Source organism: Buteo buteo, chromosome 4, assembly GCF_964188355.1.
Source record: "Buteo buteo chromosome 4, bButBut1.hap1.1, whole genome shotgun sequence".
Classification (NCBI taxonomy): Eukaryota; Metazoa; Chordata; class Aves; order Accipitriformes; family Accipitridae; genus Buteo; species Buteo buteo.
In genome coordinates this window covers 66,595,141-66,611,210 of record NC_134174.1, presented here as the reverse complement: position 1 = coordinate 66,611,210, position 16,070 = coordinate 66,595,141, and the positions used below count along the sequence as shown (strand labels likewise).

The 16,070-nt window shown below is 39.8% G+C and overlaps 1 protein-coding gene across 1 annotated transcript in view; it reads left to right on the top strand.

Moving 5' to 3' along the window:
• The window catches only part of ADAM12 (ADAM metallopeptidase domain 12), a 185,199-nt gene that overhangs the window by 116,851 nt on the left and 52,278 nt on the right, over positions 1-16,070 (top strand). Inside the window, exons 6-11 of the mRNA XM_075026605.1 lie at positions 1,752-1,935; positions 6,320-6,385; positions 7,295-7,366; positions 9,104-9,273; positions 10,476-10,560; positions 15,781-15,929. Of these exons, the coding sequence (XP_074882706.1) occupies positions 1,752-1,935; positions 6,320-6,385; positions 7,295-7,366; positions 9,104-9,273; positions 10,476-10,560; positions 15,781-15,929 (726 nt within the window). The remainder of the gene's footprint in view (positions 1-1,751; positions 1,936-6,319; positions 6,386-7,294; positions 7,367-9,103; positions 9,274-10,475; positions 10,561-15,780; positions 15,930-16,070) is intronic.

Sequence of the window (16,070 nt, the reverse complement as noted above, 5' to 3'; positions counted from 1 at the left end):
GTTGTAGTACCTTACCTTTGTTACGGTACAGACAGAAATAAAAAGAGCAGACACTTCCTATACACCAAAAAGACACGCTAATAAAATATAGCCAGCTTTGGGCTGCAAATGATTGCTCTTTAATAGCATATATAGACAGTATAGAGCAGTTTAGAGGAGGAATTGAGGAAGAATGCCTTTGCCAATTAAAAGTTTCATGGAATTCCAGGTAGGAAGATTGTATTTATTGTTGCTGAACCCTTGCCAGTGCTTAAGGATTAATGCCTTCATCATTTAAAGACAGGAAGAAATTAGTAATGCAGTGCACTATTCAGCGTAGTGGTTAATAGACGAATGCTTACAATACCCCATAAGCAAATCCTTATCCTTAGTTTAGAAAAAAGAAATGGTTTTTAAAGGGTACCTTTCTCTGGTCACACAGTTACGTGACAAAACCTGGTGTCCAGCTCGATGCAGGAATTATGTAGGACTCTCCTGTGTGCTTGGCAGTATGTGCTCAGGATGCAAGTTATACATTCGCAAGTTAGGCACAGAATAATAAATTCCTTTCTCTTACAGTAATTTCTACCTGACCCCTGTCTGTAAACCTACTTCATGCCTTTTTATGTTGTGCCAGTCCTGATGTACAGTAGAGCAGTCTTCTTACTCTGTGGTCCTACAGGTGTGGTTATAATTACTAATTACAGCGGTATTGTTGGAGATCGCCCTACTTTATGGCATACAGTACCAGAAATCCTATTCCAGCATGGGCAGACCATGGACACCCATACCACACTGCCTATATTTCCTGTGCTGAGCTGAAAGAACAGCCTTATTGGAAAGATATTCAACCTTTTGTCAACTTTGTTTTACTGTAGCAGCTCAGAATAATTGGGCAGGACCCGGCACAAGAACCCAAGCATGGCTTTTATTTGGTGAGTTGTCTGGAGTATATAGGGGGACAGGTTTTTGGTTAAGAGGCGGCACCTGAAGCCCAGAATTGGCTACATATCCTAGGTTCTTCCACATGTTTCTTGGAGCAAGGTAGCCTATCTCCTCCTAAACCCCTCTTTCCTCTTTGCATACTGTAGCTTCAAGTAGTGCAACAAGAGTGCTTTCATTGATGGAAAATCTTTGAGATCCTCAGAGAGCAGGTGGTATTGCTGTAAAAATTATTATTTGGGGTAGTAAAATGAGTTAAACAGGAATCCACCAGTTCATGTATCTGAGCTTCGGTCTGCTGCCCTACTGTGCAGTATTTAATAATCCATTTTGATACTGCAACAGCTCTTTCATCTGGCAGAATTGATGCTTGCATCAGCATTTGGCTTAAAAGGTGTAATGTACACTGCAGATCATAATGAATACTTTCACTCCGTAGCTTTTCTTACAAAAGCATTTCACCATGCTTTTGTTCATTACTGTTTGCCATGGGTCCTCAGAAGCACACACATCGTGACTCCGCTCAGCAATGGCAATGCATCACTGGGAGAATGGAAAACACATAAAACACAAATATAATTTTGCTCTGCAGTACAGCACTTCAGAAGAGGAAAATTTTCTTTGAGCCATTGCTTCTTTTAAAGTATAGTGTACTGCAATGACAAATATACAGCTTTGATGTTTCATGCTCCACTCGACCATGACATTGTAAATCAGCATTTTGCTTTTTCATACTCCGTCATTATTAAAATTTGTTATAACTTTGTTGTAGACAAACATACATTAGTTCCTGAAAACCATGTATCTTACTCTGCTCTCTTCTGTAACAGGGGAATTATTGTATTTGAAAACAAAAGCTACATTCTGGAGCCATTAGAAGGTGCTACAAGTGAACACAAGATCTACCGAGCAGAGAATCTGAAAATAGCCCCAGGATCTTGTGGCCACCAGCTGGACGTCTCTGCCATGAGAGCTGGTGACAATGACACATCGCACCATTCTCAAGCTGGCAGGGTAGGTGGGCGACGCGCTTTTATGTTTGTGGTTTGCCGAGTACATCTCTGGTAGTATTTCCATATTACTGCCTGCCGTAACTCTTTGATACAAAGAGTCCCTACTGAGCAAAACTTTAAACCATATAGTCAGCTTATGTTGACATCATGTGCTTAAGTGCATGCTTAAAATTAAGCATATACTTACTTGATTTGCTAAAGCTTTATTACTTTTTCTTGATCCTGCATGCATAGCTTGCTTTTTATTTTCTTTTTGGTAATGAGATGGCACAGAAAAGTTTATGGTTTCATATTGTGGTAATATATTTTGGTTCATGTATGATTATAGCCAGAATTTAAGACCCCATAAAAACACTGAGCAATGTTTGGTAAAGTTCTTGCCCACCCAAAATGGAAGAGGGCATGATAACTGTGATGTTTTGCTAATATTGGGTTTTGAACCTTTACATTCTAGTAAGAAAGTATCTTATGCAGACAAAACAAATTCTCACTGTATTATTTTACAGATGTTATTATTGTAGTTGGTTTTATGTAGGAAGAAATGCGCTTAACATGAAATACATCTAGCTAATGGAAACCGTAGAAAATTAAATGAGCTAAAAATCAGGAAGAGGAAATACTGTAATAAGTTCATCTGCATATTGGATGAGGATTGTAGAAAAGACTGGTTTAGGTGTTTGGAAATTATACAAGGATACAAATCTGCCCCCAGCATTTATTAAATGTCACATATTGGGATTTATACTTGCATATACTACTAAGCCTTTGCATCAAGATAATTGTTAAGGAAAGCAACCTAAATGGCATCCCTAGATGTTATTTATGTAGCAGAATTATGTTATTTTACATTTTAGGAATAATAAATATTACATCTAATGCATTAGCTTTTGCATATAGCATTTTATGGGCTAAGCATATTTCTAAAAATGTGTGTAGGTTGAAAGCATTGCAAAAGTACTTTTCACAGCTTTATTAAGGTTCCCCCAAAATCTTTCTGACTTTTGACTGAATTTCACTGAAGTAATCAAGGTAACACTAGGAAACTGAAATAAAACGTGTGCATGCAACTAACTGATACAATCAAAGCAATTTTACTATTACCCTCATGGTTCTCACATTTTGTTGATGGCTTCAACTATGAGCCAGAATACACCTTAAATATCAGAAAAATATTTTTGTTGTGGTTCAGTGGACATAATTATAAAACCTGTCAACAGCCACATCATATGGATAGGTACAATATATATAATGAGTATGTTGGTTACGCTTCTAATGTATGAATTTTGAAAGTTGTCAAATGTAATGTGTGGAGTGAGTTTTCACATTTCAGTCTTGTCATCAGCTAAGTAGGCTGTCAGGACATACTGAATAAAGATGACCTGCAAAGTGTGGAGACATAAGGCTGCTCCAAATTACACTGGCTGACAAAAGCAAGCAGAAATCTGAGGTTCAGGGCATGATGAAAATTTTTGGTTTCTTGACAGGTTTGGGAGAGTTTTTTGTTTGTTTTTTTTTTCCCCTGACCCTTCACTCGACTACCTACACTAAATTCTTACTGAGCAGAGCTGAGATGTGAGATCAATATATCACAAAGTTAGACTAGCCTTCGGGTTAGATTTAAATACAGATAAATGATGGGACAAACAATAGACTCGGCTTCCCGGATCCAAACATGAGATTTAATAGAGCAAGTCAGATAATGTAGCAGATGTGTGCAGACATGTTTTGCCCCATTGGAGCTGGGTCTCTATAAATACTGGGTCATTTCATAACTCAGTGGACCCTCAAATTGCAGCAGAGAGTGTTTGTCAGTTGAGCTCCGTTGAGGCAGGATCCTACGGAAAGCAAGCCTGATGCATAAGACAGCCCTACAGTATGGCTTTTTCTCTGTAGCCACACAAAAAAAAGCCATTTTGGTGGTGCTGGTGGACCGCGGATCAGGCAGGTGAGCTGTTCTGGGCAAGTGGATCACGGAGAAAGAGAGAGGCTGCAACATTGCAGTGTGAATCCAAGCCATGCCAATTCCCAGGCAGGGAAGCATGAGGAAGGGCTACAGCAGCATGGGACAGCAGTTTTGTGATAGGATCAGGTGTGGCAGGAGCAGGTGAGAAAGACAACGGTCAGCGGAGCAAAGCATATTGTCTCCCATTGTGTGTATCTATCACGGCTGTACTATTGACTCTTCATTTTAATTCTGAAGGATTAACTCAGTCAGTGGATTGTGCGTTGATGTAGTTGGTTGCAGAAAGCAAGCTGAAAGAAGTCATAATTAGGTATATTTTATAAATAAATATTGTATCCAAGGAATGCACATAGCCTTGGGGCAAATCACAGGAATGGATTTGTTATGCAAGTTAGTCACCAGAGGCTTACATGATTATAGCCTGCTAGCCAATTTCTCTCAGGCTAACTCTCTCCAGCCCAAACAGTTTTACTCTTGGTAAAAAGTAAATGGTTTAAACTGACTGATGTAAGAGAGCTCTTCTTATATCTTTGTACCTGGATTTTCATGTCTCATCTTTTACCCTTCATTTGGAAGAAGACTTGAGGCACCTTGGGGGTACATCTCTGGTCAGGACTGCATAATAAATTTCAGGTTTATGTAAGGTTTTTAGTGTCCGAGAGATCAATTCCATCACAAACACCACCCACATGGTCATTTGCCTTATGTGGCATCTCACTCATGTCTGATATATTTTGCAGGGAGGTAAATCGAGCTCTGCCAGAGCAGTGTAGGTTCCGTTGACATCTACCGAGACATGGCAGGCCCTTTGATATTGCATCTGCTGCTGTTCCAGGAGGGGAGATGTTGTCTCCTTGGTGTCCTGGTTCCCAGCCAGCATATCACCGGGCACTGCCGATGACCTGTGTGGCAGACGAGGCATGGGAACGTGCGCCAAATCTGTGCACACACCGTGACCCCATGCCGGTGACGGTTGCCTCCAGTAGAGCCCAAGAAAGTGACAGAGAACCCCAATACCAGGAGAAGGTGTAAGAATGTCTACCTGAGCTCATTTGCAAGACCCCCTAATAAGTGTATGCCCGTGAAGTGTTTGTATCGTTGGTGTTTAGTTCATTAAAGATAGCTTGTATTGCTTTCTCGGTTCATAAATGCTGTCCAAATGGAACTTAACTATTTTCCAGTTATTGTGGTTTGAAGGCTGTGTAACACTATTAAATATCAGTTTAAAAGTCAGAGTTACTAAAGGTTACATCTGTCACTTTAAATACAGTGCTGCTTGCAAAACATACAAAATCATTAATCTGCAGATAACAAAGAGGAACACTTTGGTAATGTGAAGAAAACTTTGTGAAATTTGGCTGGAAGGTGATGTCCAGCACTGATTTAGCTTAGGGGAGCACACAGTTTGCCTTGGAGCGGTTTACTTTGGAAAGCTTTAGTCATGTTTTAGGTTATAGAGCATTGGGATAGTTCAAGACATTATGCTCATTAGTAGGTCATACACTTGCTTAAGCTCCTTAAGTTCTGGCATGAAGATCAGATATACCGCTGAGCCCTCTTTTCCCTGTCTTATTCCAGAAACAAGGGAGGAATGACAGAATAGATGCTCAGCTGCTGTAAATCACAGCACTTTTACAGGCATTATAGGTCACTTAAATTCAGGCTAGCAGAGGAGCTGTGCTATGATTAGTACTATTACAGAATAATTTCATTTTCTTCAGTGATCTTTTTGCAGCTAAGCATTATGATTCTTTTAGACCTGCATTTAGAGCTGCAAGTAGCATGACCAGCTGTTTTATATGAATATACAGATAGAAAATGAAGTGTATGCCTTCTGTTTTTAGAGTCTTAGTTTTCTTCCCCAGACACTGACAGTTCATTCCATTTTCTTCTGCAGTTTTTGTTCTTGGGTTTTTCTTCCTACATAATTTATCAGTTGACCACTTGATCTCTTCTCTGCTTCACTCAATATCCCTTTATCTCTCATTTTTCTTAGTAGCCAGTTTGTCTATCATGCAAAATCTTTGCTAAAAGTCATCTCATCATTTCTTTAAATGTGCCTTAGAAATAGCAAAGGTCTTTCTGCTAGAGATGATACTCTCCTGTGAGGAAAGATAGCTCAAACATTTCAACTGCAGAAAGCTGAAAGGTTGAGAGAGACTTTGCACCACTTTCCTGCTTGCTGTGATTAAATCCTGGGGGTTTTTTTGTAAGTGCCATGTAGACTATTTCTGTTGTAGTAGATAAAAGGAAAACTTCCATGAGGAGAAGGAACACAATAAAAATTTGTATGTAGTGAAATCTTTGGAAGTCTGAGATGTTGTGTATCTCCTCTTGCAAGCACTTTGTCGGACTGAGGCATAGCTGATTCCAAGGGTCACTTACTGCAAAAACAAAATACTATTTTCATCTTTTTTGGCAGTACAAGAGGGAGACTCTGAAGACAACGAAGTATGTGGAGCTTGTTATTGTGGCAGATAATCGTGAGGTAAGAAACTTAAAACTAAAATGTTATGGGAAGCATGGGTAGGGAACGGGTAGCTCAGTTCAGCGACGGTGGTATTGCAAGCAATGTGCTTCAGACAGTAATATGATGGTTTTCAAAAGTAAAGCTTCTTCCCTAATTAGGCCTAAGCAATGGAAGGCACTATTAAGATAGAACAACACTGGTAGTCAACTGTAAAATTTCTTGCAATGCTTCATAAGGAATTTGACTCTTAAATAACTGGGATATCTAGCAATAACTGAAGAAGAGGAAAATATGAATTCACTGCTCAGGATCTCCTTGAGCTAGTTAAGTCTTCATTGCTATTGACTCTGCCCTCAGCGGGACTGTCACTGTTTGGAAGACACGGTAGGATCCTGCACTTGCTTTTGAAGCAGTACTTTACCATCACATTGCATGAAGCACGACTGCCTTCCTGACGGTTTGCAAAGAGAGCTTCAAAGCGAATAACCAGGACTGGCTGTAGAAATGATCCAGTGTGTTGAACGGCAGCCAAAGATCTAAATCTTGGTTTGAATTATTTTGCCGCTTACGTTTTTTTTGTCTCCTTGAACACTGCTTGTTAGGGAATTACAATCACTCTGCTGCAAGAGCCGAAACAGCTAACAGAAGAGCCTTTTCTTTTTCACAAAACAGCAGTCCCTGAAAGATCCTGATGTAAGACTTAGGGATTTTAAAATCTTTCAGTGAGAACCAAAATCCTATCCCATAGCCTGTGGTTATTCTGAGGCAGACCGTGGTCCCATGAAGCCAACAGGAGTCTGGCAGTGGCCTTTGGTTGCACTGTGTAATTCCCAAAGGTCACCAACCATGGTGGCAGAGTAAGGTGGCTGTTGGGGGGAAACTGTGTGATATTTGTGCTGCTAGTGCATTGATCCTTTACATTCCAAGTTTCAGAGGCAAGGCAAGGATGTGGAAAAAATTCAGCAGAGGCTGATAGAGATTGCAAACTATGTTGATAAGGTAAGAACATGAACATTATTTCATTTTTTCCAAACTTATTACACTTTCTGAAGGATGTTGCTGTGAAATCTATGTTTCTCTAGTAGTAAATTAAGAGAGCCGCAATGCTCAGATCCGCAGCTTTCACAACCTTTGCCAGATCTCCTTATCCACCCAGCCTTCCAAGGAGTTAACCCTGCTGCTTTCCTAATACTCCAGTATTTCGGAGCAATGCTCCTCTCCAACCAGTAAACCTCCACAAAGTAGACTTAAACTTTTCATATGCCCTTCAACATACTGAGCTGTGAGCTCTGCTCTGCTACATATGGGATGCATATATCTGTGGAAGCACTATTCCTAAGGAGAAGTACAATTTAGCTCTAGGATTTTATTAACCTGGGAAGAGTGTGGGGATAATCACATATGGAACAACCTATAGGAAAATGATTATTTTGAGGAGGAATTTGGAGAACATGGTCCTTTGCAGCAGCAGGGGACGGTCCAATTGTAAGGCCAACAAAGGGCCTGCGAAGACACAGTCAATAAGATATATAGCCCAAGGAAGACAGCAGAATTAAAAATATGCAGTGCTTAAGGAAGCAGAAGTTGATGGCTGAGTGAGAGCAATAGGAAAGAGACACACACTGGATTTTTTTGTATTTTAAGTAATTTCTTGACAATAAACAATAAAAGCTAAGCGTCCTCTAGAGTGTCTTTTGAAAAAAAATAAATTTATTTTTGTTGTGCAGTATGGCCAGGAAAAATTAGAAGTCCAGTAGTGAAATTATAACTGAGGGAGTCTTAATTTAGCTGAGAACTTATCAAGTGATACTTCAAGGGCAATAACTCAAGGAGAAGCATTCTTGATTAAAAACAAGCTGCTGAAGACACCTCCACCTCTTCCATAATTGTCTTGCTGACTTATTACTGGAGGACAGGTGTTTATATGTTACCTGCTCAAAATTAATTTTGCATGTTATAATATATTTATGTTTCACGCTTAATTTATGCTCAGCAAATGCCAATGGTATCCAAATGACTGTAATGCATATAAACAAGACAAAGATTTAGTATATGCTTTTCTCAGATTGTCAGCCAAATCCGAACTTGATTGATTCTTGAATCCTTCTTCACGTTAGTCTCACATTAGAATTGTTATCTCCGCTCCATTGCTAATGCTGCTCCGTCTCCCCTCTTGCAGCAACTGTGGCATTTACCAGTGGCATAATAGTGTCTGTAGCCCACAGTGCTAGAATCACTTGTTTTTATCTGCTCTGAGCAAGACTTGATGACTCTGGCTGCATTTTCAGCTACTATTTTGAGTCACAACCGTAGTACAGCACAGCTGCCTCTACCTCTTGAATGGCATTGGTGCTGGTGACGGAGGGCAGCCATGGAGGGAGTCATCTGCCAGAGCAACAAGTTTGTTCAGAAGTGAAGGACCTGTGAAGGTAGTAGCAGCGTTCCGTCTTGAAGGAAGACACCAAACTTGGGTGGAACATGGAGAAGCAGCATATCTCTGAATGTCTCTGAATGCCTTATGAGTATTTAGTCAGGTCAGAACTGTTTTCTGTAAGTCACGGAAATATTTTGGCTGAGTCAGTCCTGTCAGGTGTTCACATGTGCTCTGGAGAAGAGACCATTTAAGCCTCTGCAAGAAAGGTTCATGTGCACATTATGCTTCTGCTGAAATATTCTAATCCAATGTGGTCTAAAATGGGGTTTAGAGACTTGTTTCTATTTTTCTTTTCTCATCAGTTCTATAGGCCACTAAATATTCGAGTAGCCCTGGTCGGAGTGGAAGTATGGAATGACATGGATAAGTGCTCTATTTCTCAAGACCCTTTCACCAGCCTCCATGAGTTTCTGGACTGGAGAAAGCTAAAACTACTACCTCGTAAAGCCCATGACAATGCACAGCTGATAAGGTAGGTTCACACTCTATTTAATATCCCCGGGATTTCAGTGATTTGAGAATAGCTCTACTGAATTCTTCCCCAGTTGCTAAGCTGTTGGGAGGAACATCTGTGCTCCTGAGGGTTTGTCTTTCCCCTCTGCAAACATCAAACATAATAGCCTTTTGCAGAGCCTTTCAGCAGATGCTTCAGATTAATTTCCTTCCACAGCTCTGCAATAGCTCTATTACTTGTAGGCTTTTCCTGAATACAACTCATGTAGAAGTGTAGATGCATAATAAGCTGCTAAATACTTAGGGTATGAATTTACAAGTGGTTTAAGCTGATCTCAGTCTAAATTGTTACTGAAAAAGGCAGTCCTGCCCTCACCCCAAAAGTAGAGCTAAGGGGGCACTACATGAAGCCTGTTTGTTAGTAGAAAGACCTCAGTAAACTTTAAAATGCAATCTAAAGTGGACAATTCATTTGCATTTGTGACTTAAAAATTAAATCATGCGCACATCTTTTACCCTGCTGCTATTTCCTGGGTTAAAGTAATTGAGTAAATATGCTCAAAGTAATAGCACTCTTAAAAAAAAAAGTGAGTAAGAGAAGCACCTCTTTCTTGAATCAGGTATCATTTTGATCAATGAAGTATTCTTTATACTATAAAGATAAAAATACCTGACATCTTAGTAATTAAAAAGAGCTCTTTACTCGTTACATCGATATTCCTACATTAGCTGTGTAAGAATAAAGTGAGCCCTTCCAAACTGTTCCTCATGAGATATCTGAGTAATGTCTGTGTATAATACTTTGCTTGGAATGATTACATTCTAGGCTGTGTATTATAACAAGTAGCATATAAACTTCCCACCGCCTTAAAATAACCCTTCTTTGAGCTAGAGACATTATTTTTATATTTGTACTTCTATTCCCAACTTCAGTCGGGGAAAAAAGAAAGGAAAGAGGGGTCCTGTTGTAGTAAACCCAAAGAACGGTGATCAAATGGATCCTTCTCGTAGCAGGGATGCTCTCATTGTCGGTCCAGCAAGTCGGCATGACTAATCTGTGCTTTTCATCGTTTCAAACCTGCAAATGTCTGGAGCTGACACATTTGAAATGGGATCTTTGTTTGAGATTGGCAGAAATACAAGAGTGAAAATAATAGGGAGGTGTCTTGGCGCTGAATGGTGACTCTGTGATTCCTCTTCTCCTCTCCTGCTCTCCTGCAGCGGGGTGTACTTCCAAGGGACCACCATTGGCATGGCGCCCATAATGAGCATGTGCACTGCAGAGCAGTCTGGAGGGGTCGTCATGGTAAGTGGTTAAAAGCACGGGACCTGAAACTGGCCCAACTGGTGAGACACAATCTCAAGTATTGCAGTACTGTATTCTGTACCAGAACATCAGCCCCATTTGTCCCATTTTCAGCCTTAATATTACCTATACCTACATGCACATTGCTTGTAAATGATAGTTTCCATAGTGAAGAAAATCAAAATATTTCACTAAAGTATAGCATGACTTCTTTGCAAGAATCCTCTACTCCTAATTATCATTAAATCAGGTGCTGAGGTGCTGTGAAAGATGAGAACCAGAAGATGTATTTACTATGCACTTGGGTATACTAGTGTTACAGGCAACAACAGTCTATCCTGAATCTTTTATTATATTGATTTTATTCTGTATTTACAGAGTTTCCCGTGTAAGGCCTTATTTTCCATTTTTGCAGCACAGTGCTTTTATTACATTGCCAGACAACGAGAACAAACAATGGCAACATTTATTCTACCTGAGCCTCTCTCAAAGATACATTACTGGTAATGCTGTTGTTAGATGCTAGACACGATGAACATACAAGTAAACATCTTAGCCAATTTCTGGACGTAGTTCTGGAATATTTTCTTTCAGGTTTTTTTTTTTTTTAATTTTTAACTGTTTTGTGCAAAAGCAGGGGGAGGAGTTTTGTGTTAACTAAGCTTTGCAGTAGAAGTACTTTAAATAAAATTAGATGTGGACTCCCAGAGCTTGCAGGCCACTTCCAGCCTCAGCTGGTGACCTCAGAGCTCAAGCCCAGAGCAGAAAACCAAGGAGCCCTAAAAACCTCTCAGATATTCTCCGAGTTCAGCCTGCACGTGCTGAAAACCTTTGTGTTTCCTAGAGCTTTGCCCAGATTTCCAGCACCTTAGGTGATGCGGTAGTTCTCTCCAGCTCTGCTGGACACCTGAGCTGTAGATTCCTACATAAATGAGGTGGGAGCTCAGGAACACACAACGTTCAGAATTTGCATGGTCTCAAAGCTCCCGGTTCTTCAAAGCCCCTTGAAGCTCCTGCATCGCTTTCCTTCTTAATTAGCGTGAGGTCGGTCCGCAACGCAGGGCTCCTTTGTGGTCTCTTGGACAAGTGGGCAAGAAGCCAGGCTGGGGTGGTGTGTGCATTCGTGGAAGATGATGTACAGATGGTTCAGACTGGGAGGATTTACGAGGTGAGCAGGGAAGCTGAGGTACAGGAAAGAATGGGAAAGAACAATCAAATCACATAATCTGGAGAAAGTCATGTCAGAATTGTAGAAAAGACAAAAGCTTCAGTCTCTTGGTAGCTCTAGAAGCTGAGTCTCTAATTGGTGTTACAGCTTTTCACTGGATACCTGGGGGATAGGTACAGAAGGAAAAGGAGGAAAAGAGGATGAAAAGGCTGTAGGAGTCTCCCAGTGCACTTCCAAATCTTGGCAAAAGCATATATGAGGCAGTCAGCCCCATCGTATCCGTTTCACCCTCAGGCCAGCAGTCGCTGCTTTGGCTTTATCTGCAGTCAGAGATGCCCTTAATGATGACTTTTTTGTCCTTTAAATTTTTAGCATAAGCTTTAAAATGTGCTACAGTGTGTTTTACTGCAAAGTCAGTCCTATTCACTCTGGAAACTGTCATTTTAAACAGAAACAAAAAAAAAAATAGTTCATTCCAGTAACAAGAAAACAAGAATCAGCATTTCTTTAAAGTACTCTCAGGGCTCTGACAGAGGAGAGACTGATTTATATGTCCAGGAGAAACCCAGTGTCTGTGTATGAATCATGGGCCAGGCTGCAGCTTCAGTCATGCAGGGGAGCGCAAAGTTTCCCAGAGACTCCCACCTCGGTGAATTGAAACTTTTGAGGTGCAAATTATCTCAAGGCTTGCACAGCATAACTAGAAATGTTTGCCAGTTCTTTAAGCAAATCCTCAAAAAGGAGCCAAATCCCAAACAAGCAAGCACTCACCTTCAAAACCCAAATGGGCAGATGCCCAACCTTCCCCCCTACGTAACAAAGGCCAATTTGGGTGTATACAGAAAAATTTTACACATACCAGTACCTACAGAAGAAAGCTCTAAATTTGGAAGATACACAAATGAAATAATGAATAGCTGTTAACCTGGGAAGCTGTAGCGCTCAACCATCTCAACACTGGGCAACTGAACGTTTGGCCATCCTCATAATTCAGCCAACCTCTTACCCATCCCACCCCAAACACTCAATACCAAAAAGCTCCCAGTCTCAAAACCGACCTGAAAGAAGAGACGATGGCTAGATTGCATGAGAAATAACATTTGAATACAAAAACTGGAGTCATCCTTGTATGATCTGATTTTCCTGACTGGTTTTGTAGTTACTTGACTCTACTATATGATCTAAATTCCTCTGTCACGCCTCCCTGAGAGCCTGCCCCTCTCTACTTTTACATAGGGCTGAATTCTCTCAGTGGTAGGTGACACCCTGTCTTCCACTAATTTTAAGAGAAACTCAAAGTGGGGAGAACAGGCATATGAGCATGAGAAGGTTTTGGTGTCTTAAAAGCATTACCATTTTACTTTACTGTGATGGTTCTGTTGTGTTGTAGAAAGACCAAACAGAATTTGACATTAAAGCAAGTCTTTGACACGTGATTCAGTCTTCATTCTGTTTCAAAAGAGTGCCCACTAAATTAATGGGTTTAAAAAGTAAAATATTGCTGCGTTGCTGTAATGTAATGTAGTATTCTCACTTATGCCAAATTTCTATTGACTTTAGTTGGAAGTTAGGCTAAATGACAGGTGTGGAACTGAGGCACTCACATTTCAGTGAATTGCTTACATGAAATAGAAGTGTGTTTTAGGAAACTTATTCTTACAACAGAGTGAATCTGCATGGAAGCACCAGGATTGGGGCATTTGCCTGTTCCAGCTGTAGGTGACAGTATTTTATTATTACGATTTGATCTGGGTCTCAGTGGAATGAGGCAGCGTCCAGCTGAAAGCAGCTGCATGTTTTGTGCAACCGCTTGTAATGTCTTAATGGTTGCTTATTCAGTGGTTGTGAAACTGTTTGGTAATGACTTTTACTGCTCAGGTTAACTTTGTTAAAAGACCCTGATGGAATAAATCAAAGTCACATTGCTATTCATTTCTTTAGTCCTTGTGGTACTTAAATGGTCTCAGTATCAATGGGACATGTCAGTGTTTGTTTTGATAATCTTCATTTATGCTGTCTTCAGATAACCTCTTTTGCTGAGAAATCACATTCCTTGTTTTAAAAACCCTCTCTAGAAACTGATAAAATTGCATTCCAAGTGGATCTGAGCAAGTAATGAGAACTGCATGGGCTGTAATAATTGTTTGCCTATTCAAGACCCAAATTACATTTCAGATCATTTATTGCTCTAGTTCTGGAGCAGACTGTGTGAATTCTTGTTTTTATTTTTAATTGCCAGTTTTAGAGGTCTTCAGATGAGTATAATCTCTGTTCAGTAAGTAGAAGAGATATGGGCAAAATAAAGAAAAACTGAGCTCTGTCGTCTGTCTATGTAGCTCAAAGCTTGGAGGAGCTTCTGTCTTGACCACATAGCCCCCATTTCAAGGCATCACTCCAATGTGTCACTGGTAAATTATATGGAATTATTTCATTGTCCTCTTGATCTTCGGTCCTGGTTTGGTTTCCAGTTGAGTGAGAGGTTGTGCTCTTTTTATGACAACAGGTTTGATTACATTGAATTCTCTAAATGTTTCATAAATTACTGTAAGTATAAAGATAAATCAATCTGTATGTGACTAGTATCTAGATACCTCCTTATGTAAGCATTGTGCAGGAGTATGTATTTTCTTGATTATTACAGATTATTTTGCTACATAGGTTTACTCTATTGTTTCTTTTACTAGGACAGGTTGTACAGCTTCTTTCAGCAAACAGGCATCTTAGAATATAACTGCACACAAACTGGCTGTTATATTAGTCACAAGATTTTTATATTAAAATTTTAAAATTCCGAAAAAACTAAGAAGAAACCCTTTGTTAAATGATAAAATTCTTTTGAGTTTATTCCGAATGTCAAGGAGTAGTTTTTTGTTTTCAGAATGGCTGTGTTCTCTTTTTTATTTTGTTTTCTGTTTGAGAAATGATTTACTAAAGATATTAGCACAGAGAGATGAAAGAAGAAACTCTTAAATCTACCCCAAGTCACACATTCAGGGCATTGTTAATATATAGCTAATGTTTTAGACAGTTTTACCTTTCCCTTCTTTTTAGTCTGAAGGTTGGCTTAGATGATACTAAAAGAGTTATTTAAACTGAATATATTCATATACGCTTTTAGAGCAGGCAGGTGTACATAGTAATTCCATTTACTGACTGATAAATAGTGGATCATGCATTTATATTACATGTTTCTGCCTTTAGGGAAAGCTTTCATATGAGTACAGTGGATTTTCTTTTCCCTCAAGGAAAATGATCAATGTGGAAAGGTCTCTTACTTGTGGTTAAGCCAAAACATCAGTCTGATCAGCAGCCTGTAATCAGATCATGCAGTGAATTTCTCAGAAATAAGTGTCCCAAAAATCAGCATTTCAATGAGGATTAATGCTAATATTTCAATTTGACACTTGCAAAATTTAGAATATTCATAGGTGTTAATAAGACGCCATCAAAGATTTCTACCTGCTTTGTCATTTCATTTTAAAAAGGAGGTTTTTAAAGGTACTCGTTTTTCCTAAAAAGCTTGTGAAATCTTGGACTTCTTGGTATTAAAGAAACAGTCTGAAGAATATTAAATAGACCAAGTGAAGTCTCTTGCTGCATTTGTAATTTACCTCCTGACATGAAGGATCTTCTCACTTTTCCCTCATCCCACTCATCCTCAGCCATAAGTGATTGCCCTTTCCAACACTCCACACCTGGGTGACTGTGTTCTGCCACGGCCAAGTCTTGGGAGTTTGGGGGATTTATTGGGCAGGGGAATTTTAAGCCCTAAATAAACAGATGGCCCAGGTGTTCAAAGCTGCCAATGGTCTCAAATGTCTAATATGCTGGGGAAACTGGATGGCCAGGACAAATAGGCTGTCCTGAAATTCCCGGTCTGCACTTGGTAAATGTGGACGAATTTAAAATTGTGTACATTTAACAACAGTGTAACTACAGCTGGTAAGTTTATAAAACATTTCAAAGGACAGGCAATGGGACCTTAGAGGGGGAATGTGTGTTTTGAATTGGTTTTATATTTTGACTTGACTAGTTCTTTTGGGTTTTTTAAGGATCACTCAGAAAACCCTCTAGGTGCAGCAGTCACGCTGGCTCATGAACTGGGACACAATTTTGGAATGAATCACGATACATTGGAGAGAGGCTGTAACTGCAAAGCATCTACCGATAAAGGGGGTTGCATCATGAACCCATCTACTGGGTAAGTGCAAGAGTAAGCACTAACAAGTTACAGTTATAGTGGAAAATTTTTAGTTTCATTTGGTGTCTCAGGAACATTTAAAGGGAAAAAAGAAAAACCTTTTCAACACTTGTCAAATCTTCTCGCAGTTATCCCCCTCAA